At 44.3% G+C, this 27,963-nt stretch overlaps 4 protein-coding genes across 7 annotated transcripts in view; 2 read left to right on the top strand and 2 right to left on the bottom strand.

Moving 5' to 3' along the window:
• Positions 1-121: 121 nt before the first annotated feature.
• On the bottom strand, positions 122-8,940 carry daxx (death-domain associated protein). Its single transcript, XM_035428231.1, has 11 exons — positions 8,779-8,940; positions 7,162-7,407; positions 5,935-6,324; positions 5,276-5,407; positions 4,722-4,838; positions 4,005-4,236; positions 3,259-3,428; positions 2,846-3,047; positions 1,890-2,394; positions 670-802; positions 122-485 (listed from the first exon to the last, which is right to left on the bottom strand). Exons 2-11 carry the CDS (start codon positions 7,360-7,362, stop codon positions 426-428), a joined length of 2,142 nt encoding a protein of 713 aa, XP_035284122.1. The 5' UTR covers positions 7,363-7,407; positions 8,779-8,940; the 3' UTR covers positions 122-425.
• Positions 8,941-9,761: 821 nt separating this feature from the next.
• On the bottom strand, positions 9,762-17,446 carry LOC118232968 (tapasin-like). Its single transcript, XM_035428252.1, has 9 exons — positions 17,233-17,446; positions 15,049-15,243; positions 14,701-14,949; positions 14,205-14,564; positions 12,960-13,283; positions 12,436-12,537; positions 11,817-11,845; positions 11,098-11,136; positions 9,762-10,421 (listed from the first exon to the last, which is right to left on the bottom strand). Exons 1-8 carry the CDS (start codon positions 17,291-17,293, stop codon positions 11,125-11,127), a joined length of 1,332 nt encoding a protein of 443 aa, XP_035284143.1. The 5' UTR covers positions 17,294-17,446; the 3' UTR covers positions 9,762-10,421; positions 11,098-11,124.
• Positions 17,447-20,248: 2,802 nt separating this feature from the next.
• LOC118232971 (popy class I histocompatibility antigen, alpha chain E-like) overlaps positions 20,249-27,963 on the top strand; it is a 99,591-nt gene continuing 91,876 nt past the window's right edge. For all 4 annotated transcript variants that reach the window (XM_035428262.1, XM_035428263.1, XM_035428260.1 and 1 more), the window contains exon 1: positions 20,249-20,392. In XM_035428262.1, the coding sequence (XP_035284153.1) occupies positions 20,326-20,392 (67 nt within the window). In that variant the 5' untranslated portion in view covers positions 20,249-20,325. The remainder of the gene's footprint in view (positions 20,393-27,963) is intronic.
• Positions 24,424-27,963, top strand: part of LOC118232966 (BOLA class I histocompatibility antigen, alpha chain BL3-7-like) — a 115,583-nt gene continuing 112,043 nt past the window's right edge. Inside the window, exon 1 of the mRNA XM_035428249.1 lies at positions 24,424-24,569. Within this exon, the coding sequence (XP_035284140.1) occupies positions 24,512-24,569 (58 nt within the window). The 5' untranslated portion in view covers positions 24,424-24,511. The remainder of the gene's footprint in view (positions 24,570-27,963) is intronic.

The raw sequence follows: 27,963 nt of genomic DNA, 5'->3' as shown, positions 1-27,963 counted from the left end.
GTCAGGTCACCAATCCAGGTCAGGTTTCGAAAAAAGCAAAAAAGAAAACACAAAAAAAAGGACCCTGCTTTGCCCCAGCCGACCTCTCGGAAAGCATAAGAAGCCACATAATACCCTTTCGTACAAAAAAGACATTTTAAAAGAGGAACATAAAATACAAGTAAGAAAGCTATATCACAAAGTGACGTAAATCGAGCTAAAATGTACAACAGAACTGTACGACGAGAGAGTTCTCCTGGCCCCCAGCGTCGAGGCCTCAGATGTTCCGCGTTTCCACGGTCGCGGCCCCGCCCCCTTCAGCTTCAACGTATCGGACCCGCCCACACGGCGGTCGGTCCCTGCGGACAGCGAATCGGAGAAGACTGGGGAAGGAAGGGGGAGCACCAGTGTTTGAGGAGCAAGTGTTCAATTCCTGGGGTCAGAGGTCAGTCTGAGTCCGAGAGGATGATCACTTCGTCGGGGTCACACTGGGTTGACACGTTGACCTGAAATAGAGAGAGAGAAATGGGGCGGGGCTCGATCAGTACAGGACTGCTGGACGCTACCGTCAAAACGCTGCCAAAATGTGTTCAGTTCAACTTACACTCGTCATTTATAGAATTCACACACGCGTGCACACAAACTAACACATACATGCTCGCACGCACGCACGCACACACACACACACACCTTCTTCTTCTTTGGGGGCGGGGTGCACTCGGAGCTGCTGACGGGCTCCTGGGTTGGGGAGTCAGCTTGGGTGGAGTCAGCCTGCAGGGGGCTGCTGGTGACCACGCCCATATCCAGCGTTATGTCACTGTCACTGTTTGGGGGGGGGGGGGGGGGGCATACAGAACAAGATCAGGTCAAAACCTAGTATATGGCTGGACCTAACACACTTCATCCGGCCGACCAACGGTGTAACTTCATAACTCGTCCGACCAATGGTGTAACTTCATCACTCAGTCACTCAGTCACAGACATTCGCGTTTGTCGGGCTGGCCCTGCTGTTGCGGTCCAGCCAAAAATGACATTTTATAACCAAACTCTTGAGCTGAAACTGCAAAGATTTAAACAAATGTATGCAATGAGCAGAAAAAGTCAGAAAAATTTGAAGTACGTGAAATTAGAAAAATTATAAATAAAAGGACTTAGGTAGTAATTTGGCCAACTCACCCATCACTGTGTTTTTGAGGACTGACTTGGCTTTCTTACCCATCGCTGTGTTTGTGAGGACTGCGACCTGGCCTCCTTACCCATCGCTGTGTTTGTGAGGACTGTGACTTGGCCTCCTTACCCATCGCTGTGTTTGTGAGGACTGTGACTTGGCCTCCTTACCCATCGCTGCGTTTGTGAGGACTGTGACTTGGCTTTCTTACCCATCACTGTGTTTGTGAGGACCGTGACTTGGCCTCCTTACCCATCGCTGTGTTTGTGAGGACTGTGACTTGGCCTCCTTACCCATCGCTGCGTTTGTGAGGACTGTGACTTGGCTTTCTTACCCATCACTGTGTTTGTGAGGACCGTGACTTGGCCTCCTTACCCATCGCTGTATTTGTGAGGACCGTGATTGGCCTCCTTACCCATCGCTGTGTTTGTGAGGACCGTGATTGGCCTCCTTACCCATCGCTGTGTTTGTGAGGACTGTGATTGGACTCCTTACCCATCGCTGTGTTTGTGAGGACTGTGACTTGGCCTCCTTACCCATCGCTGTGTTTGTGAGGACTGTGACTTGGCCTCCTTACCCATCGCTGTGTTTGTGAGGACTGTGACTTGGCCTCCTTACCCATCGCTGTGTTTGTGACGGCCGTTGACCGTGGCCTCCTTACCCATCGCTGTGTTTGTGAGGACTGTGACTTGGCCTCCTTACCCATCGCTGTATTTGTGAGGACCGTGATTGGCCTACTTACCCATCGCTGTGTTTGTGACGGCCGTTGACCGTGGCCACTGCGCTGGCTTCACTCGTCCTCCTCCTTTTCTTAGAGTCGGGCGTGACTTCCGTCACCACAGGGCTGGGCGGGGCTGGACTGCCAATGGATTCCTGGGGCTCGGAGGCGGGGGGCGAGCAGGCTCGATCGGACGAATCAAGTGCTGGCGACTCCGTCGCCGAACGCGCATCCTCGTTGGCGTTTCGCAGAACGGCTGGGGTGTGATTGGGGGAAACAGGTTCACCCGCCGCGAGGCCGGCATCTGGAGATGTCGGGGCTCCTGATTGGCTGGGGCTGGACGAGAGGGTGGGGCCTCCCTTCTTGTCTGCGGCGGCCTCTCCTCGGCTGCTGCTCGCCGATTGGCTGCCCTCGTCCCCGTTCTCCTCCACCCCTATAGGAGCCTCCTGGTCCGAGCTGGGGGACAGGGCCGACTCGAGGTCTTCCTCCTCGCTCGCGTTAGCCTCCTCTTCCTCATCCTCTTCATCATCTGAAGAGTCAGACACCTGTTAAGTTCACTAATCACCATCGACCAATAGTATGAATGTATCCGCAGTATCGTGAGGATAGGGGCCGGAGTTACAGAGACTACAAAGCGGGAGGGGTCAAGATACTTGTTGGCCTGAGGACGAACCTGGGTCAAGTACAAATGATAAACACTCTCAGCTCTTTAGATACCTCTGGTAGATCTGAAAAAGCTCCTGCAGATTGAGCCCTGTGGAGTTTTCGGCTAAACATGTTTGTGGACTAAAACATACAAAATAAAACTATAGGAGAATTTAGTCATGAATATCCAGTTTAAAAAATAACTTTTTTTCACCTTAAAAGGAAAACATGCTCTGCCCTCTCACCCTCCCCCCTCACTCTTCTCTCTTTCTCTGGCTACCTCTTTCTCACCTTGCTCTCTTATGTGATTGGCTGGCCTGCAGCCCCTCTCTCACCTGCTCCTGCTTGTGATTGGCTGGCCTGTAGCTCCTCCTCAATGTCTGGGTCTGAGGAGACCTCATCCTCTTCATCTCCCTCCTCCTCATCCTCACTGTCACCACCCTCCTCTTCCTCCTCCTCCTCCACCTCCTTCTCTGCCACCTCCTTCTCCTCCTCCTGCTGATTTTTCATCTCTTCGTCCTTCTGAGCAGCGAGCGCCTTCGTGGGAAGAGGGGGCAGGAAAAACATCAACCAGCCAATAGAAACAGCCAACAGGGGCTCTGCAGCCAATAGAAACAGCAGGCCGCCCCCTTGCGTTGCCAGTTTCCCGATCATCGCGGCCAACAGGAACAAAGTATTCAATTGACCCACCCGCTCACGCAGAAAACAATTCATAAACACGGCTAAACTCTCCGAATTTGTTCTCTACCTCTTTCTTGGTTTTCTCCCTCTCCAACCTCTTCTTCCTTTCCTCCTCCTCTGTGTCGTCCTGCTTCATGGCGTACTTGTTGATGACCTGATCCAGGCTGGTCAGGGCCAGCTCCCTATTGGAGCGCAGCTTGCGGGCCAAGGCGGGGTCAGTGAGGGCAGGGTCGCTGGCTGGGGGCACGGCAGACAGAGAAACGTCTTCATCATCATCATCATCATCATTATTATTATTCAGGCAGAAGGGCCCAGTGGATTAAGTATCTGAGTCATGAGAAGTATGGACTGTGAGGTTTCAGGTTCACATACAGAGCATGAATATGAATATTAATATAATCTGACCTGGCTTGTAGCAGTCTATGAGCTGTTGTGTATGAATATGAATGTAAATATGATCTGACCTGCCTTGTAGCAGTCGGTGAGGTGTCCTATATGAATATGGATATGAATATGGATATGGTCTGACCTGGCCTGTAGCAGTCGGTGAGGTGTCCTGTGTGATTATGGATATGGATATGGATATGAACATGGTCTGACCTGGCCTGTAGCAGTCGGTGAGGTGTCCTGTGTGATTATGGATATGGATATGGATATGAACATGGTCTGACCTGGCCTGTAGCAGTCGGTGAGGTGTCCTGTGTGATTATGGATATGGATATGGATATGAACATGGTCTGACCTGGCCTGTAGCAGTCGGTGAGGTGTCCTGTGTGATTATGGATATGGATATGGATATGAACATGGTCTGACCTGGCCTGTAGCAGTCGGTGAGGTGCGAGCCGAAGTTGTACACCATGTCCAGGTGGCGGCGCTCCTGCAGCTGGTTGCCGGTCTCGCGGAAGGCGTCCTGGGCGATCTGGGCCAGCTGCTTGCGGGACAGCGCCAGGGCGTAGCGCTCGTTGGCGCGCTGCACCACCGCCAGGATGTCCGAGTAGTCCGGCGGGTTCATCCGGGCCTCGGGGCCGTTTATGAAACGCTCCACCTGATTGGAGGACGGGGGGTGGGGGGGGGGGGGAGGAGGAGGAGGAGTCTGGTTTTATCGCTGGACCACGGGACTGATCGCTCGGGTCTAAAAATCACCCCCCCCCCCCAAACCACACTCTCTTGAGTCAGTATGTGAATCAGTGAGTCAGTATGCGAAACAGTCAGCCAGTATGTGAATCAGTGAGTCAGTAGCTGAATCAGTGAGTCAGCATGTGTATCAGTCACCCAATAAGTGAATCAGTGAGTCAGTATGCAAATCAGTGAGTCAGTATGTGAATCAGTGAGTCAGTACGTGAAAGTCAGCCAGGTAGTGAGTATCTGAGTGAATGAGTCCGTATGCAAATTGGTGAGTCGGAGAGTGGGTCAGTGAGTCAGTGAGTGAATCATTAAGGCAAGTGAGTGAGGAGGTGGTTCAGCGAATCGGTAAGAATCACTGAGTCAGCGGGAGAGCACGCGAGTGAGTGAGTGAGTCCGTTCAGTCACCTTCCGGTTGATCTCGGGGTAGCGCGTCCCGCTGTAGGACACCCTCTGCTCGATCACTCTCCCCGTCAGCGTGCTGCACCCCTTCAGCTCACACAGCTTATCGTAGATCTTCATCATCTTCATCATCATAATCAGCAGAGACAGAGAGAGAGAGAGAGAGAGAGAGAGAGAGAGAGAGAGAGAGAGAGATGGGATCACAACGCTGATATCACAAACAGGACGAACGCACACACAGAGAGGTTCACCCCTAACACACAGGACCTCCGGCCCTCACCAATACATTAACGTGAACAGCCCCACGTCTTTCTCCTCTCCCGAGTCTTCCACCTCTTTCTCGCTCTCGCTGCCTTTCTTCTTTTCTCCATCTTTTCCCCATCCTCTGCACCCTCTCTCAAACCACAACTCCACCCTCTCACCACCCTAGCTCCACCCTCTCTAGCTCACTCCAGCATCTCTCCAAACCCGCCTCCACTGTCTCTCCAACCCCGACACAACCCTAGCTCCACCCTCTCCCCACCATAGCTCCGCCCCCTCCCCACCCTCTCCTCACGGACCTTGCGTTTCAGTTTGTGCTCCTGGATGTATCCGGAGTCTTCCTGCATCATGTCCTCCAGACTGAGGTCTTTCTCCTGCAGCCTGTGGATCTCCTCATAATACACCTTCAACAGGTTCTCCAGGTACGCAATCTACCGCAGGGTGGAAAGAATGAGGGAGAGAGAGGGGGGAAGGGGGGGGAAGAGAGAGAGAGGCAGAGGGGGGAGAGGGGGGAGGAGAGAGAGGGAGAGAGGGGGAGAACATTAGAGTACAAATGCATATACACGCATGCGCACACATGCAAATACTCACACACACGCTTACCCTCCCAAACACACAGACAGGCTTTTTCACACGCAAGCATTACATTACATTACATTACAGGCATTTAGCAGACGCTCTTATCCAGAGCGACTTACACAACTTTTTACATAGCACTTTACATTGTATCCATTTATACAGCTGGATATATACTGAAGCAATGCAGGTTAAGTACCTTGCTCAAGGGTACAACGGCAGTGTCCTTACCCGGGAATCGAACCTGCGACCTTTCGGTTACAAGCGCAGTTCCTTACCCACTGTGCCACACTCCGTCCGTCCAGCACACGCATGCATGAACACAATCACACAAACACACACACACACACACCCTATAACACACACACACACACACACACACCTGTCTCCTGGAGGCCTTGGCGACCTTCTTCTCCTCCCCCTGCCCGGAGGTGGAAGGGGGCTCCTGGTCGGCTTCGGCGTCCGCAGGGCCCTGAGCTGCCTGGTTGCCGGGCGACGGCGGTAGCGGTGAGGACGGCGGCCGCTCCTGGACAGGCAGCGGCACCGTGGCCTGCCTCCTCCTCGCGGAGTGCTGCTTCAGCACGGTGCACAGCTCGTTGATGAAGACGAAGGTCTTGGCGCGGCTGGCCTGGGCGCGCGTCAGGCAGCGGCCCAGCGTGTTCCGGAACTCCACCGAGCTCAGGAACTCCGGCGACGCCTTCGCGTGCTTGGCCCGCAGGAAGGTCATGACCTCGGGGCAGTCCTGCGTGTGTCCGGCACAGTGCTCCAAAAACTGGGCGGGAACGAAGGGGGGGAGAAAGGAGAGAGAGAGGGATGGAAATGTGAGAAAAGCAGCCAGTGTTTTTAACCCTGTAAAGACTGATTATGTGATTAGAACGTTCTTGAACTGAACGTTCTAATGCGGATGTCACAATCACTGCCGGTAACTGAAAGACACAGAGCTCTGGAACAGCGACTTAGTATTTTGACAATAACATTCCAAAAATGGTAAGCCACATTCGGTACCACCACGCGGACTCAATGCTTTGACTGTGCAGGAGAGGCCTGCTGGAGCCATGATGAGTTTATACCAGCATATCACAAATTCTACTCTTAAAGTCAACTCACCGTGGATTCCATTTTTTGCCAAGCGTAAATCACAGAAAAATTGCCAAAGCAGCTTTTTTTTTTTTTGCATTTTAGGCTACAAAAGATGTTTTAACACCGTTGCAGGTCTGTCTACACACAATAACCCCAACAGGCTAAACACGGTCATGAAGAAGTACAGTCAGGGGGGCCTCCAGTGGCGTAGTCCATAGAGCGCTAACCACATGCTCATTGCGAGCCGCGATGTCGGCAGTTCGAGTCCGACCGCCGACCTTTGTCGCACGTCTCTCCCTCTCTCTTCTCCTAGTTCTTCCTGTGTCTCTACACTATCCTGTCTAATAAAGCTGAAAAAAGCCCCAAAAATTATTTTTAAAAAAGAAGTACAGTCAGAAGGATTCAACAGTGTGGGGCAATCCCATGAAAGTCAGGCTTCGCCATCTCTGTAATTCGTCAGCAGCAATGCTCTGTCCATCACTGACATGCATGAACCAATCAAGACACCCCGCACCACCCCTTCTCTCACCTCCGCAAAAAGCCTCTGGTTTTCCAGGAGCAGGATGTGAGACTCCTTCTTGTTGGAGGCGAAAGGCGATTGGGTGATGTGCGTAGGGGCGGGCATCGAGGCCTCCTGGGTTTCCTTCGCGGTCGGCTTACTGGAAGAGGAAGTGGAGGAGCAGGGCTGAGGGTCATCCTCCTCATCGTCCAGGATCACGATACTGTCCATTGCCCCTGTGAAAACGGCCAATCCAATCGGAAGGCCTAGATTTCACTGAGAGAGAGAGAGATGTTTTGAGCGTTGACATGCAGCAGTGTACCTATGCCGAATCTCCGAGTGGATTTACAATAAATCAGTGAGCTTAATAACACGGACAGGTCACACGCACAGGACACACGCACTTGAACATACTTTGTAGTCTGCAACCTTTATAAGTAATTAACGTCTCATAAACGTAGTACACATGAACTGATCTTTACACGAGGACTCTCGTAGTATTCCCTGAGGCTGCTACATTAGACTAGTCTATGAACCATAAACGTGCAAGAGCTAACTTCCGCAATATCGCTGTTCAGTTTTGATTAAAAGGTTAACCTCCAGCTGCATCCATAGCCTCAAATACGATGAAGCACGTCGCCGGGAAAAGTTCTTTTGCGCAGAACTCATCATCAAAACTCAAAATACATCAACAGGAAAGTAGTCTTTCAACCACCGACTCAGCTGAGGAGTGTCAATGTCAACCACCAGTTCCGGTCAACTTCAGATGTCGTGTGTTTGCGCAAGCTATGCTATTCGTAAATATCCGCTTGTACGGCGCAGTATGAATATTAGAATATTTACTTGAGACCGAAGTGATCACTGTCGTTTGCCAACGCTTAACAGCAACCATCGAGAGTAATTAAACCTAGTTCTGCCGACCGTAAACAGTGGCTGTCGGTGGCACAGGAAAGCGACTTAGCGGCAGGAGCAGACATGAAAATCGTCAACTACATCACAACAAACTTTCAACGTAGCTGCTAATGTACCTTCACACGAACTAGGCTAATATTGAAACTTAAGCTACAATCAAGTAACTGAAATCGAAACCACCATTTTAGAGACGTCGTTAGCTAAATGACTAGTCGTAACCAGCTTTAAAATCAACTAAACAAAGAGGAACTTTTGAAAAAGAGTGAACATGACCACGAACAGCTTATTAGAACATATCAATACACTAAACCGATGACAAGACCTGGTCAACAACAAAAAAATCTGAGTAATCTGAATTCAGCAAGGTGTATACAGACAGTGCTCTCCCATGCTGGTTAGCTTAAGGAGCCAACTAAAGACGTGATTGAACTACAGAAGTCTAACTCGCTATCTAACCGTATAACTAGATGTAACCTATTGTCGGTAAGCTAGAAACTTAACTCGCTAGCTATCGAGGCTTACTGGCACAAGTCGAAAATGTGTGTTCAGCGGGAAACAACGTTGCTAGCTTTCCTAGCTACTTAGAGATCCTGGCTTGTTAACGAACAGTAGAAACGCTCTACTGCGTAAAACCATTATTGTGGTTTATAGTGGTGCGCGTTCAGTTTCGATAGTAGGCACACATAGCTGCTAAGTTATAAATGCAAAAAAATACAAATTCAGAAGACAACTTACCCGCTCGAGTCCAGAATTCAGCCTCTGAGCTTTTTGGCTCTGCAACAACTTCGACGTCGATTCGTTGCTACTCAGTAAACGCATCGCTCATTGGTTGTCCAGGTAGTTCTTCTTCTGTGGTGTTGCCGTTTACTCAACGAACTACTGCGTGTTGACCATCATTGGCTGGCTGGCTTCGTTTCACAACAAAGGAAGACCTGTAACTAACCAATAGCGAAATTGTGCAGAGTAAAATTAAGGCAAGAATTACTGCAGGCTTTTGGTCTTCAATAAAACCCCTACATTTCAAATAGTGGACATAATTACGGAGAAGAACGTTGGCTTTAATTTTCAATTGATACACGTCTCGTTGGCTTGTTGTTGTAACTACTGTTGGAAGGGATGCGAATTCACAGCCGATAGCTTGCCTGCAAACGCACGTATGTTTCCCCCAATACCATGATATAATAAAGTGTCTACAATTTTAGAAGCGAGTGGTTGTGCTACGTTTCAACATTCGTATTCCCGACGCTCTCCGATCGGCATGCTTGTCCTTAATCTTTGGCTGTTAACTTCGTATGTCAGTAAATTCGTTTTAATTTTATTTTTTAAATAGAAAATCTCTTGCCATAAAGTGATTACGATTAGACGATTCCTTTTGATGAATCTGCATGTATGATTAACAATATCTTCGACAACAAATTAACTTTTGTTTTTGTGTTGTTGTTTTTTTTGTTTGATTGTTTGTTTGTAAATGCTCGATATGTCCAAAGTTAATTTTTGAAATTTATTGAACTTTCTAAACTCGAGTTAATTTCAATCCTTACCCAGTGCCATTAATTGGCCTACTTTACTCGACTGTTTCGCACTTGGCTGTAGAAGCAGCTGCAGTTTGCTCAGGTAATCCACGACGAAGCCTGCCGTAGCATACTGCTCTTACCGCTGCATATGATGACATTCCGAAATCCTCTTTTGAAAATCGCCTTTCTGCGTGTCACTCATGATTCGCCATTTTTAACAAGTTTTATTTTCATCCAGAATCAACAGATCAGTTACCAGCCTTAACCTCAGTGTCAGCAGTAAAAAAAATAAATTTAAAAAACTGTTAAATATCAATAAACAGAATCCAGAAGGGATTGCATTTTATCAATTTAAGATAAAAAAATATCATGCAAACATTCTAGCAAAATAACATGTACACCCTTTTTAGAAATCCATTTACAACTCTTCAGGACATATATTTACAAAGAACAAACAAATTGATGACACAGGCTAGTAATCAGAATTCATACAACTGAGTACAATGAAACATCACAAGGTGAAATATTCAGACAATGTTTCCTGCAAAAGTAAAACCATGTTTTTATCAATATAATACAAAATTCAGTGGCACCCACCTACTGTAAACTAGTCCAATTTACAAATGATCTAAACCGTGTGTGCCTAAATTGATTCTTTATGTACTTAGTTAAAATTGGGCAATGGTTAAAAATGAAAAATTTGATATGCAAATTTAAAGCACATTGAAATTATACATACATATAATTAAGAAATAAAATTTGACTTGTGGATATTAGCACAGATGCGTTTGTCATAAATGTGAGCAACTGGAAGTCCTCAAGGAAAGGTCAGTCACATCTTTCTTCATATCTGTACAACAAACACTGTTGGCGCAAAAGTAGTGAATTATCTCATGCAATTCTAACTAGTGCTATTGGTTATGACACATAATTTGCACTCATATCCCAGTAGGCATTCATTGGTGTATTCACGTTCAAACATCAATATAAATATTGACTGTTTGTGTTAAGATTTAGATCATGACAAGGTAAGAACAATATTTTATAACAAAATAATATAACACTCAGTAGTGCCAAATCTATTTCAATGAAACATGCTCTTTTAATTGTACATGGCATCATTTATAGAATTCAATACGGAAACTTGGCTGGCACATTGCCTCCCTCTAGTGGTAGTAATCTGTAACACATCTCAAAATGGCCGATCGTTTCGTTCTTTATAACCCTTATTTAATAATAATAATACATTTTATTTGTAAAGCACCTTTCCCATACTCAAATCATGGACACGACCCAAATAAAAAGAAACAGTCAGGCACACATTTGCATTGTAAAAAAATAAATAAATAATATCTCAACCAAAAGCACATTTGACACAAACACTGTATGTCCACGAGCTCATTCAGAATAAAAAAGCACAAATTAAAATTAAATTAGCAAACGTCAGCAAAATATCATAAATAAATAAAAAATATATAACGCAGAGGCAAACATATTTTTTTTCTTCAGTGTCATAAAGATACAAATAGAAAACACCCACCGTACAATCCTGAGCCTTTTCCGTATTTTACTTCTCTTTCTAGAAAAGAAACAAGGGATGGGATCAGCATTCTGCACACAGAGCACAAACTGAACAATTTAACGCTTTAAGGTGCAAGATCACAAATACGTGATCAGAATGTTCTTGCCTGAACATTCTAATGCTGATGTCACAATCACTACTGGTGATGGAAAGCAATGGAGTTCTAGAACACAGACTTAAGAATTTTGAAACAACAAAAAAAAAACATTCCAAAAGACTTACGGGGAATAAAGAAAGGGGGGAAAAGAGAGAGGGAGGAAGAAATTAAGAGGGATAAATAAGGTGAAAAAGAGGAAGCTGCCAGAAAACTGAGGAGGATGAAGGGAGGACAACCAAAAGAAAGGATGAGGAAAAGCCAACAGAAAATGAGGAAAAAAGGAATGCTTTGAAAACACGGGAGAGGGGAGCAATAATTATCCCCCCAAAAAACTGCACAAACAGCAGCACCTAATGCAGGTAAATACAAACTGAGATATCACCAGTAAGAAGAAACACATATCTGTGTCAGTGTAGCAAAATTGTTAGGGAGGTGGGTTCCCTCTGCGGGTCACCACTATCTTTGAACAACCTGAGTTGCTTCAGTGAACATCCAGCTGTATAAATGGATTGCATGTAAAGAAGTAAGCTGTGTAACTGGCTCTCTATCTACTAAATGCCTGCAATGTAATGCAACTTACTTTGGCCTCTGGGTCTCTACCAGCAAACCCTATGGGAAAGCAAACGAGAGGTCAAGCATTAAAGTTATTGATACAAACCACATTCTGTACGAGTTCATACCACATTATGTATGAGTTCATACCACATTCTGTATGAGTTCATACCACATTCTGTACAAGTCATCTATGCACCCTAACTCTCACTGCAAAAGCCATCTTGGGCTACGATGAAAGACGTAGTCACATCATTTTTCTTAAATTGAAAGTGCTCATTAAGCCAAAAGATAAAAATGTATACTAACCATTTTGCAAATTTATTAAATTCATAAAAAATAATACATTTTTACTGTAAATTCACTTTTCGCTGGCAGCGCACTCCTCTCTGAGTGCTTAAAATGTGAACTGCCATAAAATTCTAACAAATCATTTTGGTCCCCAGATGACCAATCCCAAATCTTCCTGTAGTTGGGCAGTCTGAGAACTTTCAGAATAAAATCACAACTGAATAAAACAGACCTAGTATCACCGTATTGGTTTTCACTGGTTCCGTACGCGTTGTATAACAGATCTGGAGCTAAGTACTGAATTTACTGGATCCTATTAATGGTTCTGTCGGTGCAGAGTGGGTGGATGGAGTTACCAGACATGCCCAGGGTCCAAGTGGCGATCCTGATCAGTCCGTACAGCCCAAGGGCCACTGCAACCATGGCAATAGAGTCCTCCACTGTGGGGCCTCGGGCCCCTGAACGAGAGAGAGAGAGAAAGAGATAGAGTGAGAGAAAGAGAGTGAGAGAGAGAGAAAGAGAGAAAGCGAGTGATAGACAGAGTGGGGAGAGAGAGAGAGAGACAGAGAGAGTGAGAGAGAGAGAGAGAGACAGAGAGTGGGGTGTGAGAGAGAGAGAGAGAGAGAGAGAGGTTTACCGCTTTAAAACATTAACATTTAATGCCTCACCACATTAATAATATACCTGAAATTATATTTAATTAGCTTTCAATTTTTCAACAACAAAGGTACGAACAAATATGAACATAATTCTTTTTGTGGGTACTCTGATTATGCAACATGCCTACAGCAGTCAGGGTATGAGTGCGTAGCATCATCAAGATGCAGTTTTTTCATTGGCTGCAGTGCTGTCTGACAGACAGGTGTGTGGCCACGCCCACCTATTACGCTGAGTGGCACGCGGGCCCGCCTGGCGCCCCCAGAGTGAAGCCCCACGCAGACGACCTCGCCGCCACCCGCCAGGTCTTCCCCGCCCCTCCCCACCTCCAGCCAGGAGCTCTGGGTGAAGGTCCCGTCCCAGGCCTGCTTGTGCCCGGACACCCTCCCCGCCCCTAGGGGGCGCACCGCTCCGTCTGCGTCCGCAAACTCCCAGCGCAGCTCCAGAGGGAGGGGGGTGAAGCCGGATGCCTGGCACTGCAGAGACAGGGACTGGCCGGGGAGCAGCACCTGGGGGGTCGGGGGGCTGATGGAGAGGGAGGGAGGCTCTGAGAGAGGAGAGGTGAAATCAAGGGGTGTGGGGGAGGTGGGGCAAGGGACGGGGATGGGGGGGGGGGGACAGGGGGCGGGGTTAATAGTGTGCAGGAGGAAACAGTTACACTGCATAAGGTCATAAGGAACATACCCTAGGTAAGTACACATTCGACAACACCTGGCCAACGCACTGCAAAAGCACGGCCCAGTCGCACATACTCAATGTGCGTTCTTATGTCCCTGCGGAGCTAATAAACCTGAGGCCACAAGGGGGCGCTCCAGGACGACTGTGATAAGAATGAGCGGAAGTGCAAATTGAAGAAGGCGGCTTCATCTTGTTGTTGCCTGCTATGGCGCCCCCTTGCTACGACGCTTGACACCGCAGCTTGCTCTTACGTTGTGTTAAGAATTTCGGGTGACGCATTTTAGAATGCGTAGCTCAAAGCGTTACTTACGTACGTATGCTTCGGGCCTAAAACGGTGGCATTGCTGAGAGAGCCAGAGTGCGCACTGGCTTTTATTTTTGCCTTAAAAATGTGCAATTAATTCTCACCCAAGAAGTCCTTAAATTGATTGGTTGAGCACTGAATAATAACGAAAGCCCGAACGCCCTACGGTTCTCAAGGACCGGGGTTCACCTGAAACACAGGATGACTGCTCAGCCATTTCCGCGCTTCCTAGCCTCAAGCTCCCACAGTCCATTGCGATGACTTTGTCTATGACGTCTATGGCATTGTTGGTGAAATGCTTGCTGGGAACTGTAGTGCACTGACAAAATCCGAAGACCAGTCTTGCAGGGCATGGTTGAATGTTAAAAAGGCATGCTGTATAACTCAGTGGTTACAAGTGCGCTAAAAGCAAGTGACAGTAAGGACTGAACTAAGCAGTGTGAAATTCTCCTTTAAATGTCTGTACACAGCAAGCGTCTTACGCACCTTCAATCTCCAGGTTGACGGACACCTGTGACAGAAGGTACGGCAGGTAGACGGAACAGATGTAGGTCCCGGAGTGCCTGACTTGAGCTTCCTGCAGGATGAGTGATGCGTTTCCTGTTTGGTGCAGGGCGGCGATGTCCAGCTCCGCCCCTTCCTCCGCAGTCTGAGCCAAGCGGTCGTTCTTGCCGTCGTAGGCCAGCACCAAGCGCCCCTCGCCCCGGAACTGATACCGCCACTCCACCGAAAACCCCCCGGCGGAGAGCGGGGACGAGGGCTCGGTCCAGAACCCGCAGTCCAGAACCACTGGAGCCCCCAGTCTGGCGCGGACCGAGACTGTTCTACTGTACACACTGACGATTACTGAGGGAGAGGATTCATTATTATTATTATTATTATTGTTATTACTGTTGTTATTATTATTATTATTATTATTATTATTATTATTATTAATACTAATTTAACGTGTAACACAAAATGTGACTAAAACATTCATTACCGCTTGGCTTGTTGGTTTTCGTTGTAGCTCTCATAACGCTGGAAAGCGCCAGCTGTCCGTCAAGGCCGTGCGCGGAGACTGAGAGCCAATCAGCTTGAAGGTAGATGGGACTGTGGGCGGACTCGGTCAGCGGAGCTGCCCATTGGACCATAGCAGGCTGAGGCAGATATGGATTTATTTCACACTGCGGCTTCCTGACAGAGCCCTCTGGTGGACGAAGAGAGGAACTGCAAAGAGAAGCCCCTGGATCTGATAAACGAGGGTGAAAAGTATAAAAGACCGCACTACCGCATACATCGCACATTGAACCAGCGAATCTCTTGTTCGAAGCGCTGCACGGTTACTGACCGGTGACGTAGTAGATCCGCGCGGAGTCGATGTCTGCTGGGGGATTCTTTGTTGTCCCGGTTCCAGTGTTGTCCGGGTCGGTTCCGACGTAAAGCAGGGACTTCTCCTGGCTCATGGCAGCTGGAAACCCGCCTCCTCGACCCGACTTCTCCTGAACGAACCAGCACTCCAGAACCGGACATGTTGCCCCGTACCCTGAAAGGCAGTGATGAACGGGCAGGTTAAGGCACGGAGGGATTAAATATAGGCTACTACTGTATATAAACACTACATGGCCAAATATATATGGACACCCCTTCTAATTAGTGGGTTTGGCTTCTTCAGCCACACCCACTGCTAACAGGGGCATAAAATCAAGCTTACAGCCCTGTCATTGGATGCCACCTTTAACAAACCAAGGATCACCACGCACAATGCCAAGCATCGACTGGACTCTGAAGCAGTGACAACGCGTTCTCTGGAGTGATGAATCACGCTTCACTAACTGGCAGCCTGTCGGACAAATCTGGGTTTGGCAAATGCCAGGAGAATACCTTGCTGGAGGAGGAATAATAGTCTGGGGCTGTTTTTCATGCTTTGGGCTGGGCCACTTAGTTCCAGTGAATGGAAGTCTTAATGCTACAGCATACAATGACACTATAGGGAAATGGAGGCAGCAGTTTGGGGAAGGCCCTTTCCTGTTTCAGCATGACAATGTCCCCATGCACAAAGCGAGGTCCATAAAGGTGTGGAAGACCTTGGCTGGCCTGCACACAGCCCTGGTCTCAACTCGCCAGAACACATCTGGGATGAACTGGAATGCTGAATGTGAGCCAGTGCCTTATCGCCCAACATCAGTACCCAACCTCACTAATGATCCTCTGGTTGTATGGAAGTGGATCCCCGTAGCCATTTTCCAAAATCTAGTGGAAAGCCTTCCCAGAAGAGTGGAGGCTGTTATAGCAGCAAAGGGGGGGACAAACTCCATGTTAATGTCTGTGGATTTTGGAATGAGATGTTCAACAAGCACATATGGATGTGATGTTTGGGTGTCCACTTACTTTTGGCCATGTAGTGTACGTGTATATACTACATTGCCAAAGTATAAACTTTTTTTTCAGTTCCAACCTATAATAACACAGTTTTACATTAAAAATAATCTTATACATGACTTTCCTCCAAATAGCCTGCTTTGGCTTCATTTACAATTAAATGAATTATTGTAAGTCTATCCAATTATTTTGGAAAGTGGGGGTGAAGGGGTGGGAGGGAGGTGGAGGGAAAATTAAATCGAGTGAAATCTTATGTCATTTAAGTTTTTTTTTTTTTGTAACCCCAGGTAGATTAATATCTTTAGCCTGTAGTGCAAGTAGAATAAGCACTAAAGTTGCAAGAATTATGGCAAAGAAGGAGAGTTAGGCTTAGATGTGACTGTAGGTAGAAACAGAAAAACATGTTTATACTTTGGTTTGTTATTTAATAAATGTGCATATATTAACTGAATTATTCTCTACCTAAGATCTTTATTAAAAATTTGAAGAAGAAAAAAAACCACAAATGGCCTAATACTTTCGGTCTGTAGTGTTTGTGTGTGTGTGTGTGTGTGTGTGTGTGTGCGTGTGTGTGACAGGTCCGTGTAATCTGATAACATGTCTGTACCGAGATTAATTATCAATAGACGATTTCACAATTATCATATCAACATAAAAATTGAGAGCAATGTTTGGGGAATTCGAAGAGAGATTGAGCATTTATAAAACGTAACGGAAACGCTCGCGTTCCAGCACAGAAAGTCCGGTACTTTTTCTGAGCTCTGTCTCCTCCCCCGCCAACTCTCTCTCTCACACACACACATACGAACACACACACAATATACTAAATACACTTTAATTTACAAATGTATGCTATGAATCTACGTACGTAGACATAGTAACATTTTGTATGTCTACGTGACATAAATGTCCACAGTGTGATTACAATTAGATGAAAACGGTTAACCTAATAGTAACTGCACTGATGCCAAGTTCGCCGGCTTTCGCTTGTAACATAATTCATAACCCAGCAGTGCAGTAGCCTACCAAAAACATTAAGTGCTTTATCGCGGTTGACATATCTCATGTTCACCGAGATGGTCAACATCATCCAAACAGCACCAAAACAGGAAAAAGCACACGGTGCATGCGAGTTAATTGCGTGCGTTCTTACCTTGCATAGCACAAGCAAAAGCAATCAAGGACAGTTTGTAGATCGTCGCGATATCCGTCATAATTGTCAGCGAGTGTAAGTTCTATTTAACTAAAATAAGAGTTCGGTATTACCCAAGCGGTGGCTCGGGAGCTTGTGTATGTGTAAAACTCCTGTTGTCAGGTTTTCATCTTTCTATACTTTCAGTTTGAAGACTCCAATGAGCATGCGCGTATGGTCTAAATGTTGAACATTTTTACGGGGCAACAAATAGGCTTAAGGTATGGATAGAATGGTAGAATTGACGCAGCAATGCCATTGAACGCATTAATGACCATTTCGGAAAAATGTGGCTGGGATTATTACACGTCATGAAATTAATGCATTTTGTACACTACGTAGAATTATATTCTGGATGTCGACTATATCTTGTTTTCCAGTACCATTGTCATATTCTGGATTATCACTTTAATCTTTTTCGAACTAAATGGTAACAGCGTTAAGGCTTTCGGGGTTAGCTTAACGGAAATCATTTATTCCGCTTTAACGGATATTTTCTAACAGAAGTCGGCGCTACAATACCGCCGCCTGAGTATGGTACCTTGCACCCGTAGAGGGCGATCTAGGATAATCCATCGCTCAATTGTGTATCGGTTAAACCACGTGATTTCTCGGAAACAGAACTCAAAGCGGCTTTTGATGAGAAGCCAGACGGGATATTTTGGCAAGGGAATCAGGAGAGCATGGGGCGTTACAAATCTTGGTCGTCTACCATGCAAAATGTGCTCCAACCTGATTTATTTTATTTAAGAATACAGGGACACGTAATGATGAGAACAGGCCATAAGGCTGTATGGCTGCAGATAAAATTCATAGGATTTGTGGCTCTATTTATACTTTTTATATGGATTAGGCCGGGGAGTAATAATAATAATAATAATAATGATAGTTATAAACTTTATTTGCATAGCACTTTTCAAAAACAAAGTTACAAAGTGCTTTACACACATAGAAGAAATAAAATAATACAAGATGTGGACGACAGCTTAAGGGACACATTAAAACAAAGTATATGAATAAATTAACATGAAAAGAGGAGCAGCATGAGAGAGGGCCAAACAGAGGAACAGATACAGATACAAGGTTAAAAGAATATAGTAAATAACAGGATGTTAAAAAATATAAAAATAAGAGTAGAAAAGGTATTAAGAGGCTAAAACAATAAAAGCAACTTTGTAAAAATGTGTTTTAAGAAGAGATTTAAAACGAGGCACTGACTCAGCAAGCCTGATCTCCTCAAGCAGGGCATTCCAAACTCTAGGAATATCATCATCACAAAACTTTGTGGACAACCCAAATCGCACAGAAATAACCATAGTTTTATTTTTATCATCACAATACAAGAATAAAATAAAAATAAAACCATAAGTGGTAATTCAGGCACACTGGAGATTAAAAAAAAGACACAGCATTACAAGCGAATGACACTCTTCCAAACCACCCATGTATAGAAGATCTTATAGAAAATTTTATTAAATAATTTAGAGAGAGGGTGCCAGACTCCAGTCATTGAATGGTGCGGTTTCTGCCAGTTTTCAGCACATTTTGACACCAAAGTTCTTAAGTCATTGATTGGCTGAAGAGTCCATGCACCTCGTTCAATGCTGATTGTAAGAGAACCACAATAACCAGCAGACTCTCTGGTCCTCCAGGACTGGAGTTAAACCTGTAGACACCGCGACCCTCCAGGACTGGAGTTAAACCTGCAGACACTATGGCCCCCAGGACTGGAGTTAAACCTGCAGACACTGCGGCCCTCCAGGACTGGAATTAAACCTGCAGGCACTGCGGCTCTCCAGGACTGGAGTTAAACCTGCAGGCACCGCGGCTCTCCAGGACTGGAGTTAAACCTGCAGACACTGCGGCCCTCCAGGACTGGAGTTAAACCTGCAGACACCGCGGCTCTCCAGGACTGGAGTTAAACCTGCAGACACCGCGGCTCTCCAGGACTGGAGTTAAACCTGCAGACACTGCGGCCCTCCAGGACTGGAGTTAAAGCTGCAGACCCCGGCTCTCCAGGACTGAAGTTAAACCTGCAGACACTGCGGCTCTCCAGGACTGGAGTTGCTTAAGAGTAAATTTTACCCTTTTAGAGAGTTGGAGGTGTACCCATTTATTTTTGCAGGGGTGTGAGTGTGCGTCTCTGTCCGTAGAATTGGACACAGTGCATCTGGTGTGTGTACCATGTGCTTAAGGAGAAGCTCTGCTGTTCATCTTACCCACATTATGGTTCCTCTGACTGCATGTCTGTGTGACTCTGAATGTCAGTCCATTGGACTCCATTTGTGACTCAACAGAATAACAGAACAAGCCCAGGTAATGTGCATGCATAAAAATGGCTGTAATTCCTACATGCACCACCCATACACAGTAAAATGCCCAAATGCTATCTGTTTGAGTTGAATTGACACTGTTAGAGTTTAATTAACACAGGACATTTTACTGTGTGTGGATGTAAATACCCTCAAATTAAAGCTAACAGTCTGCACTTTAGCCCCCTGTTCTTCGCTTCATATTAATTCCAGTGCTCTGGAGTACAGAGCCGAAACAACAGTACTTGCGTCACTACACAGTACTTACACACCGCACCGTATGTAGAGTAGGACCCCCTTTAACCTCCAGAAAAGCCTTAACTCTTCACTGTGTCTGTGTTTATATTGAGTTGCAGCCACATAATTAACTATCTGGAGCAGCTGATTGTTTGGGTTAACGAGCAGGTATAGCCCACCTTATATAAAGTAGCCTATATTATTATTATTATTATTATTATTATTGGTGTAAAGCTGTGTGTTAGCAGTTTATTCACGTGGCTGCCTCGTGAGCACCTTCAAATCGCTCGAACTTTACTTTCAGTTTCGGTGCAGAACCTATTTTCATCAAGTTGCCCCAGAGTTTAGTGATGCTTCGTCTCTGCGTGTTTACTATTGGCTAAGCGCTACCCATTTACCAACACGTTAATTTCCTGGTATTATCATTTGTCAAACGACTCAACGAAGTCGCGGAAGACTTCAATAACCAGAAACTGGGCATGTTTTACGAGTAATCTATCTGAAAATGGTACTCGGAATGAGAGTCCTCGCTCTTTCTTTGGTCTTGGGTAGCATTTGCGCGTCAAATGCGGGTAAGTTAAACTGAATTATACGTAGCCTATGTTAGAAATAAATGCAGGTTATTGTTTGACGTCATCGTATGAAATCGTAAAATTGTTGTCTTTTCTATTTGAGTTTTAACTGTATAAGTTGTAGATTTTTTAAAAATCGTTCTCGTTTTTAATTACTTTTTAAATTTCGCCTTTTTTTAATGCGCCCAAAACTACAGTTGCGTTCAGGGTGTATTACATTACAGGATGTATACGCGAGGCCCATCTCGGACATGCGGGGGGGGGGGGGGGGGGAATTGCCTGAAAAACAAGACTGCTGATTGGTTGGACGCAGATCCTGTACGCAGATTAAGGTCTTCCGCGATCCAGCCTTCAGAAGTGAGGTGACGGTTATTGGGGTGCTGTAGGATCCTGAGACATGAGCATATTATTGATATTCTTACAGCATTTGAAAAAGATGGAACTTACGATGACTTTGTGGCAGACGATGTTTTTTATTTTTTGATGGATTTTATGAGGTGCCGAATGTCAAGAAAAACACATTTTCATGTGCTTTTTTCCTCGGACTTAAACCAAATATGACATTTTCCTCAATATTATTATTATTATTATTATTATTATTATGTAAACACATTGGTAATAAAGAAATCAAACAGTTTCAACTGAAATGTGACCAGCTGTTACACTGTTGACACCAGTTATGAGGAGGTTTGAGGGGTGAAAGCCGCTGTCTTACTGAGAATCCTCCCTCTCTGAGTGATCATGCCTAAAATCATTTTCAGGCCAATTAAATTGATAGGACTGGATTTATATTAGCAGTGACAGTAAATACATTTCTGAACAAGAATCTGGCAAAATGGCAACAGCACAGCACACCGAATGCATACACATTTTCACAACCATTTAGGATGTCGTTGTCATTCTGAATGTAAAATGTTCAGAATGTGGGATTAGAGTGAAACAAAGATCCTGAGAGCTAATTTAAAATTGAGGAAGCTAACTAGCTAGTCTGTTGGTCATTAATTCAAGAATTCATTCATTATGTTGTTTAATCCATCAAACTCTGAATAAATGTCAAATCTTCTTCAGAACTATGCCTGTACAAAATAAAGCACAATATAGGCCAGGAGTAGTCATATGTGTATATATAATTGATTTATTTTTTAAGGAAATTGAATATTGTAATATTTGCATTTTTATCAGAATATGGTCAGTGTAATCATTACTAATCAATCATTCCCAATAAAATTATCTTTTAATCTGTGAGAAAAAGAGCTCACTTGCATCAAAACCCCACAGAGTAAAATTCAAAACAATACTGTCTTCTGTATAATACTGGCGTTCACAAAGACCTAAATTGTGAAAAAGTTTGCTTTATTTTTTCATAATATTTTTGTCACTTTTAATCATGTTAGTTATTTTGCCTGCTAGAATTACAGCTGTGTGGTAGCAGCAGTAAAAAAAAGAAAAACACCTCTCTGATAAAAGGCATCGATAAATTTCTAGAACATGTTTTAACGTGCTCAGTTGGCTGCAATAGCACTATGTGTGCAAATCCTTCTGATTTATTTGTTTGTTTGTTTACTTGTGTGACCCACAATTGGCTTCAATAAGCAACGATCAGAGGTTGTTTGAGGATTGGTTGAAGTGTGTTTGTTTTGCTTGCAGAAGGTTTTGACCGATGGGGATAATCAGTAATTGTGGGACTATAGGCAGGAATAGTAAGGAGAAGACAAGGAAGGATTGTGTGACTGTGGGAATGTGGTCGTCGTATTTCGGGGGAGACCCAGAAAAATACCAAACTCTTAAGTGACGTAAAGGTATGGCGAATGTCCTGCCAAGCCATTACCTGGCAGGCGGTATACATAGTGACTACAGATCAATAAGAGCCATACTGTAGGCAAAAGCAAAGTAACATGAAAACGTAGAACCGGGGGCAGGCATCCCTGGTTTTCCCAAACTGTAGTGGCAGTGTAGTGTAATGGGTAAGGAGCTAGTCTTGTTAACCTAAAGGTCACAGGTTCGATTCCTGGGTAGGACACTGCTGCTGTACCCTTGAGTGAGGTACTTAACCTGCATTGCTTCAGTATATATCCAGCTGTATGCAATGAAAATGCAGTGTAAAAAGTTGTGTAAGTCACTCTGGAGACGAGGGTCTGCTAAATGCCTGTAATGTGATGTAATGTGTAGTGTAACTACATAACTTGGTTGTTTTTAAGTAATCAGCTTTTAGTGAATGCAGGTGACCATGTGCTGGAGGCAAGCCGCATTTCACCATTCATAACATATTCCAGCTCAAACTTTTATTTTATCATCCATCAAACTTGTGTTGTCAACCTCAGATGGAACAAAAACCAAGACTCAGGGTTGCCTAACCCTGACATAGTCTGTAGTTATAGATAAGCCAATATAAAGTAAAAATGAATTTGCCTAAATATAAGGCTAAGAAGGGCGGCACGGTGGTGCAGTGGGAATCAAGAAGGTCAAGGGTTCGAATCTCGGCTTGGGGCCTTTCTGTGTGAAGTTTGCATGTTCTCCCCGTATCCGCGTGGGTTTCCTCCGGGTACTCCGGTTTCCTCCCACAGTCCAGAGGCATGCAGATAGGCCAATTGGAAACTCTAAATTGCCCATAGGTATGAGTGTGCGAGAGAACAGTGAGTGAATGGTGAGTGTGCCCTGCGATAGATTGGAAGCCTGTCCAGGGTGTATTTCTGACTCTCGCCCAATGCACGCTGGGATAGGCTCCAACACCCCCTGCGACCCTGGCCAGGATAAGTGGGTATAGATAATGGATGGATGGATGGATAAGGCTAAGGATATTGATATTAGTTTACAAGTCACTGAATAAAACGACAGTTTATTGTACGTTTTAATATTATATATGAGATTAAACCATTATTTGAATGTCGGTAGAAAATTACGGAGTTGACGCGCGTAGTAGCACGGTAGTAAAACGAGGGAAACATGAAGAAGTCAAACGCTGTTGACACTTGGAGAAAACGAGTTTTAAAAATGTTTTTATTATTATTTTTTAGAACCAATCAATACATGTAAGAAACTTGCAATCATAAAGATTAACACCGAACATCAAGAGTGTAACCAATAATAAGAAAGGAAAAACTATTTAACCCAGATAAATACATTAAGGGAAAGTGATATGCCATTAACAAATAGCCTAAACAAAATGCATTCGTTTCATAGAGAATACACAAATAGACCTACATAATTTTTCTGGGGATATGATAAATATTATCTTCTTATGATTGCCTTTGGATTTCCACAATGCTTGGTGTGCTTTTATGGCATTTTTGTTATTAATTTGGGAACAACCAAATGATTTTAGTTCAACGTAAAATAATTTGAAATTTTGCTTACAATGAGTCAGTCTAGATTTTTGTACATGCGATTTACCGAACAGACTCAAAACCACACCTTAATGAATGTAACTCCTAAAATTCAACGTAGCTGGAATCTCCCGCTGGATTGGCCCTAGAGCTTGATGACGCTGGTTCACTTATTTATGTCACACAGGAGAAACGAGAGTCTGTCGGTGAGTTGCGATTTCCTAGCTTGCACGTCTGGCTTGTTGATACACGTACGAGGTTAGGAGTGGCCGGTCAGTGAAGCCTAGGAAGTATCGGGAAGCGGCCTCTACTGCGCATATTCGCAACTGTTGTGGGCTTGATGCCCTTTGAATTCAATGTAGAAATCCAAGGTGATTTTACAACCAAAGAAAACCTCAACGGTCCTTTTTTGTGGTTATAAATGTCTTTATGTGCAGCAGTTTCTGAAACAATCGTTGTTTTGGTCCAGAAGTCTTAGGAAAATATTTATTAAAATGTGCATATTTTATGACATAATGCATATTTTAAAATCTGCTTTTCATATTAAACCATATTAACGTTCGTCAATCGAGTTTCAAAATACCATCGGGGAAGTTTTATTTTGCTTTCAAAAGTCTGATGTTCCACGTTCACTTCAACGGGGAGCTCAACTGTTCTGCCCTCCACAACGAAGACATGCGCAGTACAAGCTTACTTTCGGGGCTTCGAAGTTCAGATCTATGTCCAGTTAACGCTGTATATTCATGTCTGAGGTTGATATGCCGGTAACTGGTTCACAAGTGGCTTTTTCGACAGAATGGGAAAGCTGGGTCTCCTGGCGCTGACGCTATGTAGCATCCAGGCTGCCTTCTCCGGTAAAATTCTGCGATTCGATTATTTTCTATGTAGGCTATATTGTGGAGAGAAAAGAATGTCGCACTTAATTTTTTTTGAGGGGTGGGCATATGTATTCCGTTTTAATGCATGACACAGTTGGAAGTATTGATAGACGAATTACATGGCTATCGTTTTCTGTATTTGCATGTGTAAAAACGTGGGCTGTAAATATGTTCTCGCAGTTGAATACAATGACGGGACTTATAATTAGTTCATTTAACGTCTGCCTGTCCGTTCTAAGGTTGCCTCTCGTCAGAGTACGTATTTTATGTTCATTAAACATAATTTAATTTAACAGTTATTCTCATATTTGGAAACTGTTTCAGAAAAAGGGTATGAAAAAGTGGCTATAAAAGTAGAAACGCTTGTGGGGTGGTATCTCATAGACTAGGTAGGAAAAATTGTCCCCATAGCCAATAATATATAATATTTATTTGTACCTCTTTTGCTTGTTAAAGGTACTTATTGGTAACGACATAGAATATTATTGTATGTACATTTGGGAAATCTGTTCCTTAAAGTACAAAACTGTACCTCCACTGTACCTTTATTTCTGAGAGGGTATAATTTATATTTCATGGCAGTGTGTAGGAATAGTTCTGGACTAGATTCGTAGCCCTTAGTTTAGCGCCGTTAAATCGCCCAGTAAACTCAACCGTTCAGGAGACTGACTGGAAAGAATAGTGCGTTTTGGAAATGACGCGCACTTGGTAATTAAGGGAAATTTTAAAAAATCTAATATACCTCTTGAAAACCTTTTTTTTTGGTATGTTTTACTCTAAGTTGGTGTATTTATTTATTCTTTTTTTGGGCGGGGTGGGGGGGGGGTCAGGATTTTAAAAAGATTTATGTTTATAGAAGTTTAAAATTAATGATCAGTGGTATTACTGAGGGAGTAGCATTACTGTATTTAAGGATTGTCACTGAACAGGTATAACACACATATGGCACTACTTGGGTGTGGTTTTGGCAGTAATCTTGTTTGTCCTCTTTGTAAATGCACCATCGTTTTCATTTGTGTGTGTTTTGGAGGTTTTGCTGAACCTCCCTGTGCCTCTGCTTCACATCTTTCCCAGGGACACTTCTGCTTTTGCTTGTGTCAACCTATACATTTCCTGTTTTGGTTTGTGTGTGTATGTGTTTGAAGTGTGTGTGTGTGTTTGAAGAGTGTCTGTGTATGTACTGTCTGTGTGTGTGTGTTTGAAGTGTGTGTGTGTGTGTGTGTGTGTGTGTGCTTTATAGGGGGTTGTTTACTTCCTTGTCCCACCCTCTCTCCGGACCCTTCTGTTCTAATTGTACCTGTATGCTCTCAGTTGGTTCATTTTGTGGGCTGTGATGGGTTTCCACATTGTCTGTGTATGTTGTAAGTCTGTGTGAATTTGTTTGTTTTTAGTCTACGTCTCTGTCTGATTTTGGGGGAGCAAACTACAGCCAGTTAATGGAATGAGACTCCCAACCCCCCACCCCTTACTTCCAAAAGAGTCAATCCAAATGTTTTATTTAGCAGTGAGGTAGCTGGCCAAATAAAAATATGATAAACAAGTTTTTACTTTCCGTTTCCTGGCCTAACCTTCTAATCTCTGATCTACCCAGAGGCTTATGATGCTTCCTCTCCTATTGGTCGTGAGAAAACTCTCTCAGCCAATCAGATTATTGTGTGCTCTGCAGTCTCACAGAGCTGTAGACAGTGGCAGCAGTGGTGAGGAAGTGGTTGGTTTGAGGTGTTTGTGCAGAGCAGTGATGGTGTGGGCTCTGGAGCTGCTGGTGCTTTTAGCCTCTGTGAAACTGTTTTGAGATTCAAGAGATGTAATCTGATGAGCCTGTGAACAAATGTAGTGTGAGCAGGAGAAGTTTTTTATTTATTCATTAACCCTTCTATAGACAGGGTAGGTTGACTGAGCACACATGGTCATTTACAGCAGCCCTGTTAACACTCCTCCAAGGAGCCTAACTTGCATGTCTTTGGATTATTAAAAACCTGAGTATTGTTATATTGTCTGAGAAATATTTCGGATTCCCTTTCCTTTGTCTGAGTCAGTAGACCCTATCTGAGATATATTTGCTTGAGAGAGATATTTTCACTGCTTAAATCTTTTAAATTTGATTTCTGTCATCTAGAAGTGGTCCTGTATAGCACCTCTAAAGAGTTATTTTTCTATTCAAATGTAATAGTTGCTTCATAAAATGATAATATATATATATATATATATGTGTGTTTGTATGAGAGAGAGCAAGAGAGAAAGAGAACTTGACAGTCATGCACTTTGCATACGCTATTAATGTACTGTACATTAATTACATTACATCATTGCATAATACATTAATGTTGATCTATAATTTCTAATTCACGTAAGTGTGTGTATTTGGAGTGTGTAGACTAAAGCCGGGCACCCACCGCACGCGTATCGACCGCGAGCGCACTACGCGCGTATTACGCGCGTAACTGAAGCGTAGTTGAAGTACTGTTATTACAACGGCAGCGGGCGACGTCGTCTCCACCAGATGCGAACGCGTCGCGTACCGGCTGCGAAGCTCGCGCGACACAAGCGAACTGAAGCGTAGTTTTTCGCTTCTGTTCTATTTTTTCGGCTTGTCGCGCGTCACGATGGCCTGTTTATACACAGAAATATGCTCAAAAATGCTAGGTATACATGCTCTGATTTATATTTCATCCTTATATTACTGCGGGTGTGTCCCTAGTTACCTCCCAGATATTTTATAAGCAGTTTAAAAAAATGCAAGCCTTTTCGTTTTGTAAAAATAAATAAATAACTGGAACCTGGGGAAAAGGCTGACTTAGTTTCGCTGTCTTATTTTGCGGAGGGGGTGGGGTAAATTTGAAAATACACCACAGAAAGACGTAGCCTATTGAATGACGTAGAAGTGAATACACCGAGCAGCGGTTTGTTAGCTCTAGTGTTGGAAGGTAGTTTTTAACCAACCATTGCTCAGCCTATTTGACTTCTCCGATGTCTTCGTTCGCCGTGCTTTCAAAAAGGGCTTGTTAATAAAAATCAGATAATCCACAGAGCTTAAAAAAATCAGATTATTTAGTGGTCTTGCCGATGAAAATGCACCTATTTTATAAATGAAGTTGTAAGCAAGCCTTTATTGCACTTGTACTTCAAAGCTTCCGGTGTTCATGGCGCTGTGGTGTTCATATCCCTTTAAGATTAAACTGTTACTGTCTTTTTCATGATTAGCTGATTTTACTAAATCTGATCCTATAAATGTTTTGACGTGAATGACAAGACAACACGGGAATTCCCAATGGTTGATTACGGATTATTTCTTATTATTATGATCATTACATATTCTTCATGAAATTGGCACGCTTGTTAACCAAGCAAATAAATTAATACAGTTTGAGAT

The sequence above is a fragment of the Anguilla anguilla genome, chromosome 8, assembly GCF_013347855.1.
Source record: "Anguilla anguilla isolate fAngAng1 chromosome 8, fAngAng1.pri, whole genome shotgun sequence".
Taxonomy (NCBI): Eukaryota; Metazoa; Chordata; class Actinopteri; order Anguilliformes; family Anguillidae; genus Anguilla; species Anguilla anguilla.
This window is presented reverse-complemented; position numbering and strand designations above follow the sequence as displayed.

What these genes read in the sequence shown, in the direction of transcription:
- daxx (XM_035428231.1), bottom strand. Translation starts at nt 7,362, where the DNA reads ATGGACAGTATCGTGATCCTGGACGATGAGGAGGATGACCCTCAGCCC. An exon ending in ACCCCGAGATCAACCGGAAG is followed by an intron (nt 4,237 to 4,721) that starts GTGACTGAACGG and finishes TCCTCCAATCAG; the next exon opens with GTGGAGCGTTTCATAAACGG. An exon ending in CGTCACAAACACAGCGATGG is followed by an intron (nt 803 to 1,889) that starts GTAAGTAGGCCA and finishes CCCCCCAAACAG; the next exon opens with TGACAGTGACATAACGCTGG.
- LOC118232968 (XM_035428252.1), bottom strand. Translation starts at nt 17,293, where the DNA reads ATGACGGATATCGCGACGATCTACAAACTGTCCTTGATTGCTTTTGCT. An exon ending in TTTTGCTTGTGCTATGCAAG is followed by an intron (nt 15,244 to 17,232) that starts GTAAGAACGCAC and finishes ACTGCCTTTCAG; the next exon opens with GGTACGGGGCAACATGTCCG. An exon ending in GAAAACCAACAAGCCAAGCG is followed by an intron (nt 14,565 to 14,700) that starts GTAATGAATGTT and finishes CCTCTCCCTCAG; the next exon opens with TAATCGTCAGTGTGTACAGT.